Here is a 23,090-nt window from a genome sequence, read left to right on the forward strand (position 1 = left end):
GTTCAAGCATATTTCTCTTGGCCTCTTGCATAAGTAATGATGAGTTTTCGGTTGCAATGCTAAGTTCTATGTTGCGTGCTCGATGATTAGTACTTAAAAGTGCATTTTTATCATGGTTTTATATCATCATTTTGCACTTGAAGTATCAATAACTCCTTAACTAAAGCATGTTTTATAATAATATATCTAATAATATAAGATACATTTAATTTGTGGTAAATGTTCATTTTAAATGCAGGCCTATCACATAAATGAAAGGATTGATTGATAACTTTAAGAACTTAAATTGCAAGGGGATTACCAAAATTAGAAAAGAGGTGTCGGTGCAATCCAAATTGGAACATTGTTCGGTAATTGGGTCATATCTGGAGCTATAGATCTCAGATTTAGGTTTACTTTATATGGATGGAAAGGTAAGACATAGGCCTACAACTTTCATATGGAGCCCAAGATCTAAAAAGGCCATTTTCAAGTCCAAATTGTAGCAACAACAAAGAAGCCTGAATCTGTCCTCCAGTCTGAGCACTGTTCAGTATTTTGGCCATATATGAAGTTCTAGAAGTCTAAATGAGCTGAAGTTTTTACACAAAAAAGCTGAGACAATTTCCTACAACGTTTATGTTTTCAAGTGGCTCTAATTTTGACATTATCAATGACATTTTGGGCAGACAAGAGAAGATAAGGATTATCACCAAGTCAAGAGTTGGCCACCCACTCATCAATTAGTCATCAAATCAATAGTTCCCAATTTTGGCCTATAAAAGGAGGCATTTGCCATGCATTTAGGCATCTTGGTTTCCAGATCAAGATCATACTCTTGCTTTCTCTCTTTGTATTTTTTGTAATGTTTATGCTTTGCTTTCATTAATATCAAGTTTATGCCTTTCATTTCCTTTCCTTTACTTAGTTAACTTTTATCTTATTTATGTTCTTATTTTGTTTATTTATTTTTCTTTCTTTCATTATATCTAGCTAAGTTTATTATGTCAAGGTGAAAAGGTTACACTAATGGTGTAAGAATAAATATAGTGTAAACTCAATATGGACTTTAATGTTTGATACTAACATATTTTATATTTGTTATCTTATTCACTCTTTAATACTTTGCTTGTTAAATGACTAATCTTGATTTATGTTGTATAACACTTGGTACAACAAATGCTTGGCACTTTCATAGCCCATAATGTATGGTATAACCGACACCTGAGCTATGAAAGGAACTTGATTTGTTGTTAACATAAGTTATAATCATGAATGCTTGACGAGATTTACAAGTACTAGCATTAATTGAATAAGATGACTAATGTAATCGTGTTAACAATCTATAATCTGATTGGAACCTCCTTTGTGTGTGGTTTTCAATTGAATAATAAAAGTTTATACTATACTTGTTTGACATACCATTAGTGGAACCTCTAATCTTGACATTTGTTATTATTATTGTTTAATCCTTACATTAATTTTCCATCTCCAAGTTCTCATCATCTTCTTCTTCTTCTCTTTCTTTATTATTATTATTATTATTATTATTATTATTATGATTATTATTATAGTTATTATTGTTATTGTCATTGTTGTTGTTATTGTTATTACTATTATTATTGTTGTTGTTATTATTATTATTGTTGTTGTACTATTATCGTTTATAATTTGTATAATTAACCTCCCTGTGGTTCGACCCCGGTCTTGCCGGGTTATTTATTACTTCGACACTCCTGCACTTGGGAGAAGACATCAATCTTTTAGTCGTGTCACTCGAGCAGTCAATTCTTTAAAGAACTTTGATTTGATGCCTTGTAAGATATAACGCAATCCTCAATATATTCCTTAAATACACATATCTTGCGTAGAATTTTAGTGAGTGAATTTCTACAGTTTAGGCTAAGGTTTCTTCACCGATTAATATGCTTATTCGTTCATTGATGTGTATTGGTAAGTTCAATCATGGTAACCATACGATGAGTGTTATAGAAGCAGTTAAGAAACTCACATTTCAACTGTTCTTAACTATCAATTAAGTTAGACTCTAAGTCAGTGTACTAGTCAAAGGCATTACCTTTCAAGGAATGGACAAACTATTTTACCATAAGATCACCATCAATTCTAACATTATTGCAAATCTCTATAAAGTGAGCCACATGTTGTTTTGGAATCTCTTTTCCATCGAATTGTTCAAACTTTGGTTGATAACTCAAAGACATTTTTAACAAATCAATTCTCTTGGTGTACAACTTCATATAAGAATACAAAGGTTGAAATAAACTTTGTACTTAGTCTATAATATGTTTTCTAATAACTTTTTTCAGTTGATTTGTAGTAAAGATGTCATTGGTAATAACATTAATATTCTTTGTAATTTCGATTGTAGAATCCTTAATGATATCTAGTTAATATACTTGTATGGACTTAGCAGCCAAAGTTTGACCTCTCTTATTCATGCTTTTGAGTTTGTTCATTAATTTTTTTTATCTCATGGTTTTTCACCTTGAGTGAAGTCGAATGTCCCTCAATAAGTTTTGTTAAGTTAGACACTTGATCATTCAAAGTTGTAGTCTCGATTAGTATCAATAACAAGGTGCTAAGACCTAAAGCCTTATTTGGTGATTGACATGGAGAAGTCTCTATGGGTGAATTGTTGATGTAGCCACCTTGAGTGATGAAGAAAAGTCCACATTCCCCAATTGATTTTTATGGTAGAGTTACTTATAGTTTTAACCTTAGAGTAGTAAGATCTCGTGCCTTTTTTTTAATTTAACATCAGTTTTATAATTGGCTTAGTTTGCACATACAACTCAACAATGGATTTTGTTTTGTATAGTAAGGTTGAAGAATATTCATCGGAATGTCAAAGACTTGAATCAGTATTCTTGTTGTTTTTTAAAGCGACAACGATGATCATGTTCTTCCTAGATGTCATTAAGAGGTTGTTGAAAATTCTTTCTTGAAGAGAAGAGATGAGAGATAGAAATTTCTATAGTGGAGTCACTATAAATTTATAGACATACTTTTGAGCACCTAAAATATATGATTGGTTATAATATTTATTTAAAATATTCTTACAAAAAAATAAAACAACCCTTTGATTTTTTTTTTTAGATTTGATATGTGATAACTTGATTTATTTGTGAAATCAAATCAAGACTTGTGCTTTGCAAGAAAATAAATTTAGACGTGTATTGTAGAACAATACTCGATGATTTAGAGAATACATTTGATTTATCTTCAAAATATTGTTGAAAAATTCTTAGAAGATGCTTATGCTTGATTCAATAAATCTTTGTTTTTTCTATACTTCAAGCATAAAGAGCTTGAGAGCTTTTAAGAAAGTCTCATTACTTGAAATACTTGTTTTAAAAAACCTTTATATCTCCAAAAATCTTCTTTCTTTTTTATTTAGGACGAAACCTTTTATTTATAGAAATTTATAGGGATTTTCAAGTTATTTGTCAGTGTCATATGATTTTGTATTTTTAACCAATATCTTATTTTATACCTCAACCTTTCATTGATAAAAAAAAATGCATGAATACTCAATCATTTATTTTTCTTGTTATTTATTTCATATTTTTATGCATTAGTTAAAAGTTTCTGTTTCTACAATCACATCAGCCCGAGACATATGAGTATTTTTATGCGCTAGGTGCAGGTTCATAAAAGTCTTGCCACTAAGGATCACCGTCACTTCATTTTGATTGAAGAAAAGCAATATTTTACAAACAAACCGTTCAAAAATTCCATACTAACAAATGTTTTAATTACGGAGTTGTTAGTCTCTTAGACATCAAATATATAATTGATCGAAGTGGAAGTTTTATGTGTTTGAAAAATTAATAGAATTTGTTTGTTTGAACAGATAACAATAATTTTTATTATTAATTCTGGATTTCTTTGTTGTGCTCTTATGCACGTGACAATGTAACCAGAATTTGCACTGGCACAAGAATTTCTTTCATTATGCTCATACTATAATATATTGTTCTTATTGTCACGAACTTTACCCGAAATTAATGTCAAATATTCAAATTAATCAATGTCATCCGGGACCGGGTGACAGTGAGCAACCAGCTGGGTCCAATTAATGGTCCATGCGGTCCCTCTCGTTATAATTCAACGACATTCGTCCCGAACATTAACAGAGCTAATGCTGTTGAAGTACATATGTACGGCTTTAGATATTCTGTAAGAAAATATTTGGGAACAAAAAAAAAGATGAAAATTTATTATTAGATAAATTAATTACTCCCGCAATGTGATTGAAAAATCTCATTTCCGGACAGGCCATACAGACATATATATATACACCCAGCCCTATAATCTTTGAATGGTTTAATTTGGAACAAGCTCTAGCAGTATGGAGGATTGAAAATAGAGAAGATGATAAGAGAAGAGGAACGATTTGGGGCAATTTAGTATATATAATCCTTTAACAAAATTAATTTGTTCTTTCCCTTCGGGGTCTTGAAGTTGACTGCTCTGCACAAGTCCAATGCATGATTATCTGTGGATCTTGAGTCTAATGTGTTAAGCAAGAGATTCTGAACGCTCTTCGTCTGATATTAGACAAGGCATTCGGTTCACCAGATTAATTAATGAACTTACATGAAAAGAAAATTGAGATGAACTCAATTACTGACAAATTAAGGCATATCACAAATTTACTTGGCAGTGGAGATAAATATAGACGGTTCTTTTTTTTAAAAAAAAAAAACACATGATAGAGAGTTTTTGGGTAGCAATTAAGAAAGAACGAGAATCCCAAAAAGACAATAAACTGCGAAAGAAGCTTGATTAATTGGAAATTAATAATAGATTGTAAGGGAAGTTAATAAAATATGATAATATTTTTTTTAATAATTTTAAGAGTTAAAAATCATTCATGCATGGGATTTGGTGACACAATATTATCGTGAAATTAATCTTCCCGCCCACTTCTATATATAGTATGTTTCCCGTCGAGGTTGAAGTTGCTATTTTTTGATTTTTACTTCAAAATAATAAATTGTTTTTAGTATTTTTAGATGATTGTAATATATTAATATTAAAAATAAATTTTAAAAAATAAAAAATATTATTTTAATAAAAAATACTTAAAAACTACTACTTTTAACATATAGTTTCATGGAACTAATGAAGAGAAGTGATGGGTAAAAAACGTTCATTGAAAGAGTTGGACATGACAGGAGGATTCCTCATCATTACTAGCTAGTAATCATAGATAACGTTTTGAGAACTACGTCCCAAGTATCAACATCAAAGATTGGATGGTTCGGGGCAGCTTAGCAGCTAGGCTTCACATACATTAGAGGCTTCAAAACCCTCTCCCAAACCAACACCAACATAAGCCAACAGCAACCCCATTAATTCTTAGGGGTCTTCTAAAAAGAAAGCTTAAAAGAAGTACCTTGAAAACAATTACAAGAAAATTAAAAGACAAGGGTAAATTAAGAGGGAAGTAACAAAGAAAACCCTAAGAGCTCCACTTCTTAGTAGGGAGTGACCCCCACATTTGAGGCAGCAAAAAACTCATCTTTCATGAGCACATCCTCTCCTTCCTACAAAATACAAAACACAAATTTAAAACTAATTAAGATGCCTTGAAAGTGGGCTGTTTCTCCAATTCTCTACTGGTTTTGGATTCTTAGGGTTTCAATCAGAAGTACCTGTTGACGCACGTTAGCTTTCTTCACAGGTTCATCAGGCATAAGTCCAAAATGGATATGTGGGAAGTGGGCCCACTGAAAGAAAGAAACAAACAAATGAAGAAAATTATATTTGCCCGTACAGTCATTAGTTAACTAATTACTAATCATAGCTAAAGTAGCAATAACTGCGTTATGAAACCCGAACTAAATAGTAATAACATTCTGAGTTTTCTTGGATCTCACATTCTTTGCAGCTGCACTAAATGCTTCTCTGTGGCTTATATCAGGGTTCCCAGCTTTAATGCGCTGGATCTCGTCCCTGCAAATCGGTACATTATAATGTCAAGGTCATGCATATATATGCTTCATATATAGGAAAATACAAATTCCTGTCCATTGCAGTTAATATGGAGAAGTCAATGAGAGAGTAGCTTAATTGACATCTATTTACGCCTATATTGGTATGTGTAACAAAGAAATTAATTTTGTATATGCATAATTGTGATAATATAAAGTTTGTAAGATTATAATAACTTACTTGATAAAGCGGTTGTAGGCAGATGGGACTCTATGTCTCTTTTCTGGAGCTGAACATGGAAAACAGACACATATCAACGACAAAGAAACAGACAGATCTTTAAAATAACTTTGCTGACTATGTGTAAGATATCTGCTTTTATTCTCTCTCTCTTTCTCTCTCTCTCTCTCTCTCCCCCTCCCTCATCATTACTTCATCATCATCTCTAAAGGGTCTATCCTATCTATCTATCCATGGATTCTATATCCATATTTCCGGGGGAGAAAACTGAAAACTCTATCACATGCGTAGAAGTAGACAAAGGTGAGCTACATTTCATATTTTAGGGTTATTAATGAAATAATACAAGCAATGGAAGAAATTCGATGACCCATTTGAGTAAAGATACAGTAAAATTTCAGGACATGATAGTTAAGAGTTCTTCAAGAAAAAAGATAAGGAAGAAGTAGCCCTAGAGCAGATGGGATAAGCTATGGAAGTCTCAAAGTAATGCAATTGACCTATTAGCTGCAAATCTACAGTAGCCTTTCTGGTAGTACAAAATAAATGTTGAATAGGATGAAGAAGGCCAGATATGATAGTAGTGTCCGAAAGATGCTTGGTACTTAAGGCAAAACCAAGATATCTAGGGCACTGTTGTTTTTCACTTACTTTTTCCCTTGATAAGTCAAGAGACTATAGCTACTGTGTGTAAGAGATGCAAAAGTGCAATTGAAATCAAGAAAGTTGAAGAAGACTATTGGAGTCAATTCAATCAAATAATGACTCAATTTTTTTTTAGAGTGCGGCTTCTCATAGACTACTGCAAAAGCCAGTGCTATATCAAAGAAATGAGATAATTGTAAAGAATCTCACGTCTGTTAACCATAGGTGGTTTGGGGATCTCCTCAACGCCTCGAATTGGAATAAGCAATTCATTTGGATTTGGCTGATTGATCAGCAGATTCGGCGGTGCTCCATTCCTGATCTCCTCCTAGAACATAGACATGTATTACCCCAGTAACCATAAAAACACTTACTGGAATCAAAGTCCAAGTTTACATAATTTATATATACATATGGACTTTCGTAAGAGAAATCAAAGGAAATTAACTAGTCTTTTTTATAGTTTGAGTATAAAATATACTCGAACCTAATGTCTATAGGGTATTAATACCTAAAAAAATGGATTAAAAAAATAGATGTTTGAAATTAACCCTAAAACATTCTAGCTTGATATACCAGGATATTCTGAGGATTGAAGAAGCCATGGCCAAGATAAAATTGATTAGCTGCAGGAAGGAGGCCATGCATGCTCACAGACAAAAGGTTGGTGCAGTGACCGCATCGAACCGCAACAGTGTTGCACAAGCTATTGCAAGGTACACTCACCTATAAAAAGAACCCGCAAAAAATACAATTGAAATCCGAAAGAAACCCATTGAAGAATCAGAAAAAGAAGAAGCCAGTGGTGGTTTGGTCAATTGGCTCAGATTCAGGTCCAAGCCTCCATAAGGAGAAGAAGAACAATAATGGAACAGAAAATAAGGGACAAGATAAGGGGCAAAAAGTGGGAAGAAAATGATACCGCGAGGACAGTGTCACAAAAGTTGCAATGGACATAACAAAGCTGCTCGGAGGAAGAGAGGTGGTCTGGTCCAATGGCAGCTGAAGACGAGGACATCTTTTTTATGATACTTTTCTTTCTTTCTGAGATTTTGTTGATTTGATTGATGGATTGTCTGACTAGTGGGTATTTTGATGGAACAGATTGTTGATCTGATCTTCTTGATTGTTGAGTTGTTACTCAACGAAAGAGAGAAGAGAGAGATATATATGAAAGAGAGAAGCGGGGATGTTGATACTACTAATATACTAGAAGTTAGAGAAGAACCAGAAAGTGTTCGTCTCCTCTCTCCGCTTCTTAATACTAGAATTTTATCATCACTGTTATTAATTATTGCCAACGTTTTTACATGTTTTTTTTTGTACAAGTTCTTGATGTATCTATCATGAACAGGCCACAGTAAGAGGGATAGAGAGAGAGAGAGAGCAAATGAATGGTTGACATTCCCAATGGGCAATGGATGTTTGTCTGCTTGAGAGGAAGAGAGAGAGCAGAGGCGGCAGAGGTGGGGAGTGAGAAAAGGACGTTTGCATGGGCTTTGGCTCATTCACCTGTTGTTTTCATAGTTAAGATGGTGAGAAGGAAAAACCCACCCTTAATTTTCTTTGCTCACTACAATTCCATGGTACCCTCGATAAGGTCACAGAAAAAAACACCCCATCTTTGATGCTCTTTACACTCGCTTTGACTTGACGAATAAAAGCCCTTGAACTCGGGCACCTATGCTATGGTCGTTATTTATTTTACTTGTAATAATAATAAGCCTTCACTCAAGCCCAGGTTGTCATTTCATTCTGTTTTGGTGCCAGAAGTATTGTCTAACTGATGTACTTACCCTATTCTTCCAAATTAAGTATTTAATCACCTGAAGGTGTTCGGTACAATTTGAAAAAAGCTTGATTCCTGCCTGCTGCATCTACACTAAATTTTACAGTGATAATTACCACCAGTCTGGTTAATCCGGCAGCATAACTTGATAAGTGCTTGATTTCCTCTCCCTTATTTTTCGAATAATCATCATCTGTGATGATCTTTCATATTTTCCGTGACGCTTTTTAAACACATTAATTAGAGATTCCATGTATCACATCGTCTGTCAGCCATCAATTTCTTTGAGGTCATGCTGCATTCTTCTTCTTCTTCATTCTCGAAAGTCGATCACGTGTTCACGAAATTTCTTTTGAAACTTTAAGTGCGCGTATGCGTAGATAGATATACACAGTTTTTTTTTCTTTGTTTATTTACTAGTAGCGGGGCGTATGTGTTTTTTTTTATTATATATATTAGTAATTTAGATGTTGATTAATTTTACAGATTTTAAAATTAATAACAATATAAATTTTTAATAATTATTATATTAATAATTATAAAACTCGAATTTAAAATTACAGAATGTACATGTATTTATTATGCACCACAACTAGTCCAACACTGTTTGAGACTGGTTACACTGGGTTTTCTGAGTCCTCTGGTTAGCTTCCGAGCCAGTCCATCCCCAAGGTTTGCATAATTTATATTTCACCAACAAAACACTGGACGTCCAGAGGCAGACGCACATAGTAGATAAAATGAGATAATGTGCATCTCCAAGGAGGTGTTTGAGATAATATGTGGAGGTGTTTGAGAGAATTTGTTAGTGATGGTTTTTTAAAGTATTTTTTTATTTGAAAATACATTAAAATATTAGCACATTAAAACAATTAAAAAACTTAAAAGATTATAATTTTAAAATAATTAAAAGTTTTTAAAAATGCTGTTTAGAATGTATTTAAAATAGTCTGGCAATGTTGAATATATACCGTTAATTATAAGTCTGGAGATGGAGAATGAAAAGAGTTGTCTTGAGGAAAAATAGGTATTGATCAAGATCTAAATTAAATATCTTGATATTAATAAGGAAGGTTTTGGTTCATGATCTAGTTGAAAGGCACACCAAATATCCATGCATGTCGCAGACTCTAATTAGTTTGGAATTAAGGATTAAGTGCTTCTGTTGAGATATTAATTACCCCATCAAACAATTATTGTAATTCCAATGGATTGGGATATACGTGCTTAATAACTTTTATATTCATATAGATTCAGTTTATATCGTAATGTTTCATCGTTAAAGCAAGGAACATAAGAAATGATTCAGATTTTTCTTTTTAAAATGATAGGGTATTTCAAAATCTCTTTCAAGTGCCACAGCTAACCCTTAACCATTTAGTAGTTGCCGTGTTAAAAAGCTCTTAAATCAATAAAGATTTATCTTTTAAAACTAATTCCAAGCTTCGTGACCAACAAATAAGAGTTAATAAGCTATTCAACGGTAGAAATTGAACTGACAAGTCAAATTTTCTTGCAGCTTATTTTCGATTGGCGTGATTTTTTGAAAATACATTGCATATAACAGGGTTCGTCCTCTTGAGGGTCTAGAATTTGTTGTTGATCACCACCCACCTCCCCTCCGAAAAGAAATGAAAAACACATGGGAGGCTAATGACAAATTAATGGTAGGAGAGGGCATAGAGTTGTCTGTTGGAGATCCCCACCCCTCAAGGTTTTATGATATATTATTATTAATATAGATGTTTGGATAAACTCATAAATTAATTTTACGAGCTTTAAAGGTAAGGATTATATAAATTTTTAATAACTCTAAAATTTACAAGACTTAAATTAATAACCTTAAAAAAATAAATCTAAAACCTAAATAATTAAATTATACCCTTTAAAGCTTTTATAATACATACTAATATCGTAATCCCAAGCAAGCATAGTAAGGAAAAAGATTTGTTGCAAATATGTTTATAGTCTTTGATTTTTACGTATTATATTTGTTAATGTGATAGATAATATATTATAAATAAAAATATATTAAACTAATTTTTTTTATATTTTTTATATCAACAAATTAATTAAAACAATAAAAAAATTGTAAATAAATATTAATTTAATATTTCATTAACTAAAACACATCAAAAAAACAAAAACCACCATATTTCCAAATACTCATTAACTAAATTCTCCGGTGACTTTCAAAAAAAAAAACTCAAAAAATATAGGGAAAATAAACCAATCACATTAGTATAGTAAAAATTATATGGAGGAGGGCATTCACCCACACACGATAGAGTTATATATACTAGAGATAATAAAATAGCACATAAAATTAGGAAAAATTAACAAGACTTTTATATGTCCACCGATTTGACTACTCATATCTCTCTCTCCCTCTCACTCTCCCTCTCCCTCTTCCTCTCACAAACCCACACACATGTACAGAGATACGTAGTTGTCAGGGACACCAGGAAGCCAGAGATGCTTTATTATTTGAATTTTAACTTTCTTTGTGCTGGATAGTTTTCTCTATATTTAGGACTAGTTTTAGCTCATTTAGTTAGCCCGCTAAGGCCTTTACTGTGTCGCCTTTACAGAGAGGTTTTACTTTCTTATGCAACATGTTTGCGAAGAAACACCCCCTGCGCATGCTGAAAAAGATGGCTGCAGTTTTTTCTCTAAATTTTTTGAAAACTATCACCATCCTTCCTCATGATGTGTGCAAATAGTTTTTATATTTTTCATTTTTTTATGGTGATTCCAAGATCGGTCTATCCATGATATGATTTGTCTTGAGCATTGGCGATTTTGATACAATAAAAAATGGCTTTGGTGCAGGGAAATGGCGTTAAGGGGGTGTTTGTTTGTTTATCATCTTCTCCCCAGTACCATCCCACCAATGAAGCATGTGATGCAGCGGAAGCACAAAAACAGTATAACAATAAATAAATAAATAAATAACTAAATGAGTGAAAAAAGCTGCAAGGTTATAACTCTAAATTCACAATTTATTATTATGAAATAAAATCTACCTCTTGAAAAGATTTACCATATTTTTATAGGAAAAAAAAAAAGACCTAGACTAAGTAATAATATCATAATCCTAAAATATATATAAAAATAACATAAAATTTAAAATAACACAATAAATCCATGAAAATCAATGAAAAAATAATACCTTCATAGAACTGGATCATGAGAATCTCATGTGAAAAATTAAAATCAATGGAAAAATTGTACCTTCATAGAACTGGATCATGAGAATCTCATGTGAAAAATTGAGTCTGGTCAAATAATTAAATTAAAAATTATGATATTTTTTAACCATTATGTTAAGTAATTAGTTAAGTCACTACAACACGCATCAAGTTAAGATATTTATGAAAACATGAGAGGTAATATTTAAATTGATTAAATTTTAAATTTATTTTTTAAATATCATCAGTTCAAGTCTCATAAATTTTAAAATTATTTGAGACTTAAATGATCATTAACTTTAAGATCTGTAGAATTAGTCGAGTTGTGTGCAAATTAACCCGAACACTCATGTTAATTAAAAAAAAAGATTAAGACATTTGTAAGCTTGAAATGATAGTTAAGAAATGATTCATGATGTTAAGAACTATTCCAACTTAAAAATTTAAATTATTAAAAGGTTTGAATAATTGTTTTATATTATTTTTTAATATATAATTTTAAATAAAAATATTTTAAACTTGAAATTTTCATAAATCTATTACTATCTTAATTTATTAGTTTAATTAGATAAAACGATGGTAATAATATTTGAATCGGTAATTATTTGTTTATTAAAATTTTAATATTATATTAAAAAATTAATTTAATTAAAAAATTTAAATTATTAGATAAAATTTTAAAAATCATTTAATTTATAATTCTTTGTACAATATTTAATCAAACCAAGCGCGGGATTTAGATTTAATTATAAGAAGCTGAAGGTGTGTTTGGTGCATACGAACATGGTTTATTATGTAATAATTTCAAGATGCGAAGATTTTTAACTCGGTTCTTTGCCAATTTCCTTTTCATAATATTCTGAACAAAGCTAATAGTTTAAAGAGACAGAAGAGGCCGACATCAACGAAGGTGTACGTATGATAGGTAGGTCTCGACAAGGCACAGCTTCTCTTGTACATGCTGATCATACTACTCGTCGGGGGACATATCACATAGAATCAGCCATACAATTGATATTTGATAGTATCCTGCGCGCTGGGGAGGCCTTCCACGGCAGATCGAATTAAGTTAGCTAATATCTTACTCCAATAATTTCCAGGGACTACATTTTTTTTTTAAATAATCATAGAGAGAGTATATTAGAAAAACCATAAGATTAATAGTCAAAGTAAAATATAAGGACACAAAAAAGAAAAAAAACTAATATATTACAACAAAAACAAAGGGGTTATTTAAAATTTCTTATTACATTAATTATAATTTGATATTTTCAAAAAACAATATTAAGGAATTATTTTATATATAAGTAAATACATTATTTTTCTTTGATGAAATTAATTGTTGTTGGTGATGGAATCCATTCTTTAGATCATTGATCCGCAAATGGTAGCTGTCTTGCGTTCTCAAATTTTAAAGTTATTTATGTTGCATGCCTAACCAAATGTGATTACTAAGGCAAGAAACCCCCCTTGATATCATTTTTTTTTTTTTTAATGGGGCATGCATCATTACTAGCAACCCCCCTCCCACGATAATTGAAATAATCCTTTGAATATTACCCGTTGATTTCTTGAAGATTATAGGTAGTTAAATCCTACATCATTGTCGCAGATTTGTTTTTATATTTGATAATGTGATATAAAGTATTTTTAATTGATTTTAATTGAAAATATATCATCATCGTACTAATGATCATATAGTGCAATTAGATATTCTTAAGCGAGACTGGAAGCAAATAATTTTTGTTTCATTAGTTGAATTTAGATGGTGTATTTAAAACTTGATTGTATAGAAAATTAATTTCAATACATGAAAACGGGACTGAAAATACTTTTACTTTATTTTTTAGTTAAAAAAAAAAAAAAGAATTTAGAGCCTAACTAGATTGGAAGTGTCATGCCGTGAATGTCAGACTAAACTTTTTTTCAACGCGAGAAAAAATGCTTAAGAGGCGACATGATAAAATAAAATAAAATAAAATATTAAAAAATATAGTTAAAAAATAATTTAATTAAAAAATAATATAATATTTAAGGGATGTAATTGGAAAGATAATTTAATTAAGAAAATAAAATAAAATAACACAATAAAAAAATAAAGATTAAATCTGAAAAATCAAAAAAATCAAAAAAAATTAAATTGAATTTTTTTTTCAATTCTATAAATTATTTAAAATAAAAAAAATAAAAATAAAAGAATATAAACTGAATGTAGAATAAAACAATCAAATAACTATTTTAAAAATATGCAATGGAAGGCTATGAACCAAAGAGGAGAGAGGAATGATAGAAAAAAACAATGACCGGCTCAAAACTTGATATTTTTTTACCACATGTACAGAACAAAAATAAAAACAACAATGTGAGAACTAAAATATTTTTATAGGAGTTAAAGTTCGGTTATTGGATGATGTCGTACATGTTATTCAAAAAGTGAGAGAGCATCCACACTTATCTATATTATTGACAGTCCAACTCATATTTTGAAAATAAATTATATATATATATATATATTAAAATAATAAATTATCTCTGTCAAACTCGATAAAAATATATTAAAAAAAAACCTTTTAACCCAAATACAAGATAATATGAATATAAAGAAATTGTGATCATTATAATGTGATTCTAAAATTAAATAGTAAAAAAAGCCCTTGTCTACAAGTTCATTATTTTTTACATCAAAAGATACATTAATGATTTTACTGTACACAACAAAAACTAAACCACAATACCTCCGGTAAAGGCCAATTGTGTTTTGTTGGTGAGAGCAAAATCATAATTTTAGAGCTCCAAGTCATAACGCTAATTTTAAAGGTAGAATAAAAAAGCTACGTTATTTTTTTAGTTTTTTTTTAATTATTCATTTTACTTTGCACAAAACAACAAGAAAATCACTATAAAGCCCCTGCCAAGACCAATTATATTTTGTTGATAAGGACAAAATCATAATTTTATTTTTTCAATCCATATTATTACCGAGTGAAAAGGTGTAATAAGAGAAGAGGTATAGTAAAAAATCTACGGTAAAATCACTAACCGTATTAGTTTCTTTTGGGGGGGGGGGGGGGCTGCAACGGACCAAATATACTGTAACTTTTCCAATGTTCTCGTTATTCATGAATTACTAGATTAGTAATGAAATAATGAATTATAGATTGTTTAATTTATTATTATAAAGGGGATACTAAATAAAAAGATTTTTTTAGAAAAACATTAATATTCATGCAAATTTAAATATATGTATATGCAAAATAAAAACTAATACAAATATAATAATTGAATTTTAGTATACAAGTATATATTTAAACTTACAATTAATACCAAATCATGTATACTAATATTATTAAATATCCATGTTTAAATTAAAAATAATGTTTACTTGTTAAGGTATTTTAAAATAATATTATTTTTTTTTGTTATCAATGATAAATGTTTTGTCTTCAAACTTTATTGTTTTTCATTTGCTGTAACTATAATATTTATAATAAATCTCTTATGATTTCAGCACCCCAATTTTGTTGGGATACACTTCTAAACAATAGTTAAATGAACTCAATTATTTTTTAACAAAGTGAATCTAATTTCTAGATTTAAAATGAAAATCAAAACTTAAAGATGAAAAAATAAAAATAAAAATAAGGTGAGGAAGGGAGTAAAATCCAGAAAAAATTTGTGCAAATATCTTTCTTCTCATCTTTTTATAGTGGATTTTTAAACCTAAAAAGATTAAAAAAAACTAATTCTAGAAACAATCATAATAATTTTCACTATTAAATTCTAAATTAAACATGAATGTTTGATCATAAATATGAATTCTTTTAGCAGAAAAATTATTCAAGCTTGCATGAAATACTTTTAAAAAATATTGTTCAAGTTTTAACATTTACAGGCTGGACTGGACAAAACACAGGCTTACAATATTAATTCTTCACGGTCCAAAAAATTATAAATTCAAGTCTAAGCCAAAAATTATAATAGGTTGGCAAAAATAATATTTTATAGCTTAAAAAATTATTTTACAAAAAATCTTAACCCAAATTCAAGCCCAAATACTAGTCAAGTCGACATATATATAAGTTTAAGTTCAAATCTTATTTTGCTTTGATTCTCTCCGCTCTAAAAATTTAAGTGTTTTTTGGGTTTAATATTAACTTTTTATTATCCTACTAAATAAGTCATGAGATAAACTTGTTCCTTTTCAATATAGAATAAAGATTTTAGAGAATTTTGTGTTTCATTAAAATATATCAATAAGGTTTATTTGATATCAATTTATCATTCACTTATAATTAGTTAATTAATCAACATAAAAAATGAGTGGACCCCACTTTTAATTTGATTTTAAATGTGTTTATTAACTATGTTCATAAACAAAATTTTCCAACAATCTCCTATATAAATATTTATTGAGAGATATTGATTTAGTAAATTATTGTATCAAGATATATAGCTTTTGAGTTTAAATCTTTTTTAGCGAAATAGTATTAGATTCATATGAATTTAAATCTAAAATAAATTTACTTTGATCATTTTTCTTATTATTTTTCTTTTAAAAACTTGATCATGGATCTATTAGCCCGCTATTAACTCTTCTCATTTCATCCTAAATAAGCCATAATAAAATTTTATTTTTCTAGTGTAGGATATAGATTTTAGGGGGTTTAAGTTTTACTAAAATATGTTAACCTATGATTTTTTAAGATTATTTTTCATTTACTTATAATTTGTTTAAATTATATTAATGCTATATGTTAAGAAGTTTATATTGAAGATCTAAAAAGTAAATGTACCTCACTTCTAATTTGGTTCTAATTATGCCTTCCTAAACAAAGTTTTCCATCAGTTTTATGATGGAAAGTGAGTTTTAATTAAGACAAATTTCAGGCACAGTATGCAGGTACCATATTCAAATTGATCCAAGTTTTAGCATGTTCACACTATATATTGACAAGCAACCACCGGCTAATTCTCTGGCATCAACTGTTTTCTTCACAAATGCAAACAGTACCAACATTCCTTCATTGTTGGAAGACTTGTTGAAGAAATTAAAAGTCGAACCAATTATAGTCCTCTTCCCTTCCCAGTTCATCACCATACAACATTCAGGATTTAAATTTGAGACCTCCATATGAAAATGGAATATCGGATTTTAACTATATATTGGGATTCACTGGGAATAAGTAATCGCAGTTTTTCTTTCTCGGAAAGCATCAAATTTCTAACATCATTCACACCACACTCCATATGACAATAAGACAACTACACACATATAATTAACAACAACAACAACAATAACCAGCAATAAGTGATCTCATCTTCCATCATGAAAAGGCTTATGTACATGCATGCACAGAAGTTAAAACAAGCCTTCTGTGTAAATAAGAACAGGGTAGAAATCCAATAAAGACGATGGTTTTAGGGCTGTGCAGTTTGTTTTGGCATCTCAAGCTCTGAGTAATAGGGTGGTGTGTGAATGTGATAGTGTACAGATTGACTGTCACAAAAAAGTACTACTGCTACGACTACATCAACATGGCTGAGTTAGGGAGGTAGCCAAGCCACTGTTACAAGGAGCCATCTCAAGTTGGAGGCCTCGAGGCTTGTCGAAAAAGACATGAAAATGAGATCCATTTCTTGTTTGTTTTTTTACAGAACTGCCACGGTCACTGATTCACCATAAATGGTATAAATTAAATTCAACAGTTTATGGTGTTCGATTTCTGCCAAAGTAAAAACTAGCTAGAAGAAAGAAGCCAGTTAGGTTTTAAAACTTGTTTCCCCTCATGTTTTGTAGTTTTCCCCTTATTTCTCGATGAATAAGATCCTGCGTATCCTTAAATCCATCACATGCCATTGCTTTTCACACCTCAACTTCTTTCTGTTGCAGTGCATGCGTTGATTACATCAACTTGTCTTCTTTTGTTTTTACAAGTGAAATATGTCTGAAGCCCACTTCTAAAATCTTTCTTTCTTTTGTTTTGTTTTTTTCCTTTTTGGTTGGGAGCGGGAATGGATTTAATTAGAATTCCTATCGAAAATGATAAACTAAATCTTGTATGTGTCTGAATAAAATAACACCACTTGGAAGTTATCCTGTGAACTTAATGAAGAGAGCATGTATGTCTAGTGAAGGCATGGGGCCATCTCACTTGTAGTTTCTTCGGCTTTAGCAATTTGACGTGTTGGATGCCATTGGTGGAACTTCTGTTAATTGAAGTTTCATGTGGTTAAAGCGCACGCCAAGTTTCTTACTATTCTGTTTTATTTATCATTGTGGTCACAAAAGTGATTGTGTTCCGGTCATTAATTAGCTGGTAACTTCAGCCAGAAAACGAGTGACAGAATATATGCAAACAGAACTGCTATTCACCTGCTCCTTGGCTAATGGATTCAAGTCTTAAATGCAAGATAATTAAGCTGTATTTGACATGTCTAAAAGGGCCGATTTAGCGTCATTGCATTGCTTCAAGAACATTGCGTGAACCGGGAAAAAAAAAACATCTAATACAAAAACGGAAAAGACCAATATGACATTGCAAGCTAATATAATTTGCTGGCTTCTAGGCCAAATGTGCGGCTCAGGCAAGGGTAAATTCTGACTTTTGGATACATCTTGCAAACAACTTGGGCTCCACCTCGAAAATCTTGTGCAGCTACAGTTATAATCGGGAAATAAGAAGCTGCTACCTGACAGAGCAGCTCCAGTAAGTTTAATCGAGGGCAGCCTTGGTAAGAATGGTTTCCGACATGAGAACAGTAACAAATAAGGACGAGATGGAGAATTCCATATCAAGAAATGAATACAACAAGAGACATGTCTGGCACTCACGTGCCCCGTCCGGCAAAGATTTATGCGCATTCAATGTGAGGTTGATAAGCTGGAAAAATCCATGAAGAATAGGTTTTAATGTAATACAAACACGGGCAAAAGCTGCGCCACAAGAGAAAATGATGTTTCAAGGCGTGACAAGGAACCATCATGCTGACGGGCAGTTCCTATGCAGCAACGAGATATGTCCCCTTTGTTGACATCTAAATGCTTGTGTGGCTGTTCATGTGAACATTAATAAACATCTAGCCATGTGATTGGAACAAGCAAAATCCCATACGAAACGTATACCTTGGCGTAATGGTACCACATGCATGCATACACAACTTAATCCATCCTAACAAATTACAGAAGCAAAATTGATTTGGAAGAGCATTATCGTTTTGTAAGTTTTGTAGCAGTAAATAGCATTTGTACGTTATTTTGAAAGCCAATAGATGATAAGAAACAATGTACAAGCAGCAATGACTGCAGACAGAATGAGCGTGTCTCTCGATCGACGTCTCCTGATAGAACCTTGAAAACAGAAGAAGAAGAAGAAGAAGAAGAATTGTTATATAATTACTTAATGTTGCAGAGTATCAGGGATAAACGTTTATAATACAGATGGCTTTTGAAAAGTACCAAGAAGGCCACGGATAACCGGGAATTTGTCACTTAGAAGCTTCACTTTCCCTTGAACATCTCCAAAAAAAGTCCTTTGAGAACCCAAAACAGCCCTGGTCGTTTGAGCTTGATTAATAACATCATCTATCTGCACAGACGTGGACCAACATTGTTAATTGACTTAATATCAACGAACAACTTGCTGGCAAAAGAACTGAATGGTTATTGCAGGGGACTTCATGACGTAGAGTGGGAAGAGGGAAGCAGTAGAAAACAAAAATTACAGAAGAATAATGGTTAAAACTAGGATAAAATGAAGTTGGAACATGATCATAGAATTTAGGGTTCACAAGAAACCTTAAGAATCTGAATAGATTGATAGATTAACAAAAGCTACATTTTAGAATAACCTCGCAGTCTATTTATACTAGTTCAAGTCCCATGTCCTTGTGGGAAAATGTTCTCTAGTCTGAGTCTCCAAGTAAAATTACTTGGCCTATAAAAGAAATATTTTAAAAAATCACATGACCCTAAATAAATTAACTCTAATATCAGAAATATAATAAAATGACAAAGCTCCCAAGTCATTCTCCCTAGGTTAGAAGAAACACATTCTCCAGTTGAAACCATTCTTGCCTCAACATCATGGATGTCCAGTCAAGAGTTGCCATCATTTTTTTTCTTTGGAGTTTCAAGTACATATCCAAAACTAAATAGTTGTTTCCTTTAATGTATGGTAACACTAGCACAACAAACTTGACCTTGAAATTTATTCCTCTTCCGTTGTCCTAGGCAGCACAACTGTTTATTATCAACATCTGCAACCAACATATAATCTTTGTAAATGCTTATGTTTTGAGGTTCTATCATGTAGTCGAAAGGATCAGCATATCACAGACCAATGTATTCCTTTTGTTGAATTGCTACTATGATATTCTTTTCTAACTCAACTTTAGACTTTTCTGTGAAGACATCATGTGTATCATTACTCTCACTGTTGCTTCCATAATTAACATTGTAATCATCATCAGAATAAACATCATAGATTGGTAAAAATCTCAATCCATATCTATTTCATTATAGATGAACAGAGAGTTCTAATACACTACTTTCTCTACAAATTGTGCCTCGTGCTTCTTGTTCTTCAACTCTCTTCCTCTATTGAAGTGCAGTGTTGTTCCTCTCTTCCAATCCATATCACACCATATGTTTTATGACTTCAGCATCATGAAAGAACCTTGAAGTCTCTCTCCAAATATAAAAAAATGGATACGGTGGCCATGGAAAGGAAATTTCTTTCATTCCATTCCTTAGTTCCTTGTTTCTGCAGGAGATACATAAAGTGGAAAACCAAATTCCTCACCATATTTTTCTTCCACCCAATTTCATTGGTGAGAATCTGACGTAAATATGGCAAAAAGAAAGTGTGGCTATACTTAATATTTATCTCACTTTCCCAAAATCCACCCCTGCAGCACACTGCTAGTAAACTAGAAATGCAGTAAACTCTCACTGTCCATATTAGCTGAGTGGTGTACCTGTCACTTCGCAAAGTGCAATGCTGTAGAGGTTCAGGGTTCATACCCAATTAAAGGAGTTGGTGGTGATTAGATTTACAGATCTAGTGACAAATAAGCAAAACTCCCACTATTGATAGTCAACTACATGCATTTCCTGCCATTTTCCCCTATCTATGCCAGATATGCCAACTCTTAGGCTATTGAAATTTATTGCACTCACAAATCTTTTTTGCCTTTTCCAGCTTCCTCTTCTTGTAGCACCCTGAATTAGTTAATAACTTCTGTTCATCCTGTCCGTATTTCATCCTGTCTCCACATCCTAGCTAAGAAAACCTATTATTTAACTCTATCCTGTTCAACATAGCCAGTTGTTCATTCCAACATCCTTATTTCTTTTTCCATCAACTAAAATGGCAAGAAATGAGCAAGGAAAAATTTTCATCTAAAGAATCTGACTTAAATATGGCAAAAAGAAAGTGAGAAAGTCTCACATGAGCAATGCTTCCGTGGATGGCAGCTCTTTCTCGTAGCAACTGCACTCTTGGAGACATGCTACCAGATGCCTGTAAGTACACAGATAAACAAAAATCAATTTTGAGAAATGAAAAATGAGATCATAGAACAGTTTTAAGAGTTCAAATGACACTCACCTTGTACTCACTAATATCATCTCTGACAGAACTCAGAAGCTCAGCATGTTCCCTCATTGAGTTTATGTTTCCCTTGATTCGTCTAAACTCCTAAAGTAACAAATTATATTTGCTCAATGAGACAGAAGCCACTAAAACAGCAATTCTTAGCACAAGAATATAGAAGTTGTGTCCACAATGAAATAAAAAAGATTAAGGATGTGATGAAATATGAAGCATTCATAAAGGAAAAAACTGTCAAAATAGAAGTGGTGTGAAAAAATCCTAATATGCTTGTGTTTTAGCATCTAACTGATCCACTAACTAGTCAAAGAGAACATGAGAAAAGAGATGAACAAAATCAATTTTTGAGCAATTCGGTATAGCAAGTTTTCTTTCTTCTTATCCCCTACCACAAATCTTTGAAGTTCTATCTTGGACTTTGCTATTCAATCATAAACACACAACTGCAAAATTAAACCAGCGACTGCCAAATAGAAAGAGAGATTTTGAATAAGATCTGAAGTTGAGCTTAAGACGCCAACAGGAATAAAAGATGCATTTTGAAAAAAAATTCTACGAGATCAGATGCATTCCACTAAATTAAAATTACCCTTTGAAATTTTAGTCATGTAAGCACAAATAGCTAAGTTGTTACCATCCATTCTTTCTCACTGTTCAGGGCGCAGGAATTAAGTCCCGGAAAACAGAGCATGATTCATACAGTCTTCGAATGAAAAAAAGCAAGAAAAGTGAAAAAAACTGAAACGGATTTTGCCTGCAATCATGACATACTGATGGAAATTAAGCACAAAGACAGTAACAACCAAATCAACTATCTTCTCACAACAAAATATCGAAAACACCCACACCAACATTTCCATTTCCCAATTAAGGTTCGTACACTAGTTCGCACAAATAGCCACATTTCTTTCTATCTCCCCCCCTCTCTGACCGGAATTAAGCCACATTATATATGTATGTATGTAAACACTCTATCGAATTCATGTCCGCATTGCTGCCAATACACGCATCGCAAACATACAACACAACACAGAAATTTCCTAAGATTTCGGTACAAGAAAGAAAAAAGACACTAGATAGAAGCAAAATCATAAGAAAAACAAGTACCAAACCTGCGTAAACTCATGAAGTATATCTCTATGCCTTGCTAGCTTTTGAGTAACTGAAGTAGCAGCGGACGCCGCAGCACATCTGCTCATAGCATCATTGATATCGAGTAACTTCTCAAGTGAAGATTGAATTTCCATTTCCATTGATTTCCATGACCTACTGGATCCAACTGTTGGCGAACCAACTTCCACATAACCTGATTCACACTCATCAGTTAAAATAATCTCCACTTAATTAATTAATCAAAATTAAAACAAAATTCACCTCCTCCTTGAGTAGTAAATCGAGCGCCAAGTTTGGCATAAGAAGAGAGTTTGACATCGAGATCTCCTTCGATCTTTCTTGCTTCTCTTCTAAGTTCTTCCCAACCTGATTCTTGTAACTCTAGATTTGGATCAGTCATTTTGGATCCGATCCTCACGAACTACAATCTGGTCCTACCACTGCTATTTCCTCGTTTCGTGATCCAACGGTATCACTGTTTATTTTCCTCACGGATTTATTCTTTATGTATATAAATTCTCTAACTTGTATTGGATGCTTCATCCCACTCGAATCGCAGGG

At 31.8% G+C, this 23,090-nt stretch overlaps 2 protein-coding genes across 3 annotated transcripts; both read right to left on the reverse strand.

The window, feature by feature from the left end:
• Positions 1 to 5,159: 5,159 nt before the first annotated feature.
• Positions 5,160 to 16,881, reverse strand: LOC105120788 (axial regulator YABBY 1). Of its 2 annotated transcripts, XM_011019167.1 has the most exons (9): positions 16,876 to 16,881; positions 9,617 to 9,621; positions 7,748 to 7,931; positions 7,402 to 7,551; positions 7,036 to 7,153; positions 6,181 to 6,229; positions 5,886 to 5,961; positions 5,661 to 5,735; positions 5,160 to 5,552 (listed from the first exon to the last, which is right to left on the reverse strand). In XM_011019167.1, exons 3-9 carry the CDS (start codon positions 7,841 to 7,843, stop codon positions 5,484 to 5,486), a joined length of 633 nt encoding a protein of 210 aa, XP_011017469.1. In that variant the 5' UTR covers positions 7,844 to 7,931; positions 9,617 to 9,621; positions 16,876 to 16,881; the 3' UTR covers positions 5,160 to 5,483. The 2 variants fall into 2 exon arrangements, with proteins under 2 accessions (XP_011017469.1, XP_011017468.1); XM_011019166.1 differs by lacking the exons at positions 9,617 to 9,621; positions 16,876 to 16,881 and having other exon boundaries at positions 7,748 to 8,145.
• A 1,984-nt stretch (positions 16,882 to 18,865) lies between these two features.
• LOC105120789 (Golgi SNAP receptor complex member 1-2-like) lies at positions 18,866 to 23,090 on the reverse strand. Its single transcript, XM_011019169.1, has 6 exons — positions 22,791 to 23,090; positions 22,529 to 22,722; positions 21,414 to 21,503; positions 21,255 to 21,326; positions 19,262 to 19,391; positions 18,866 to 19,153 (listed from the first exon to the last, which is right to left on the reverse strand). The coding sequence occupies exons 1-6, from the start codon at positions 22,927 to 22,929 to the stop codon at positions 19,056 to 19,058; spliced, it is 723 nt and encodes a 240-aa protein (XP_011017471.1). The 5' UTR covers positions 22,930 to 23,090; the 3' UTR covers positions 18,866 to 19,055.

Source organism: Populus euphratica, unplaced genomic scaffold (genome assembly GCF_000495115.2).
Source record: "Populus euphratica unplaced genomic scaffold, PopEup_1.0 scaffold6.1, whole genome shotgun sequence".
In the NCBI taxonomy this organism is placed as follows: domain Eukaryota; kingdom Viridiplantae; phylum Streptophyta; class Magnoliopsida; order Malpighiales; family Salicaceae; genus Populus; species Populus euphratica.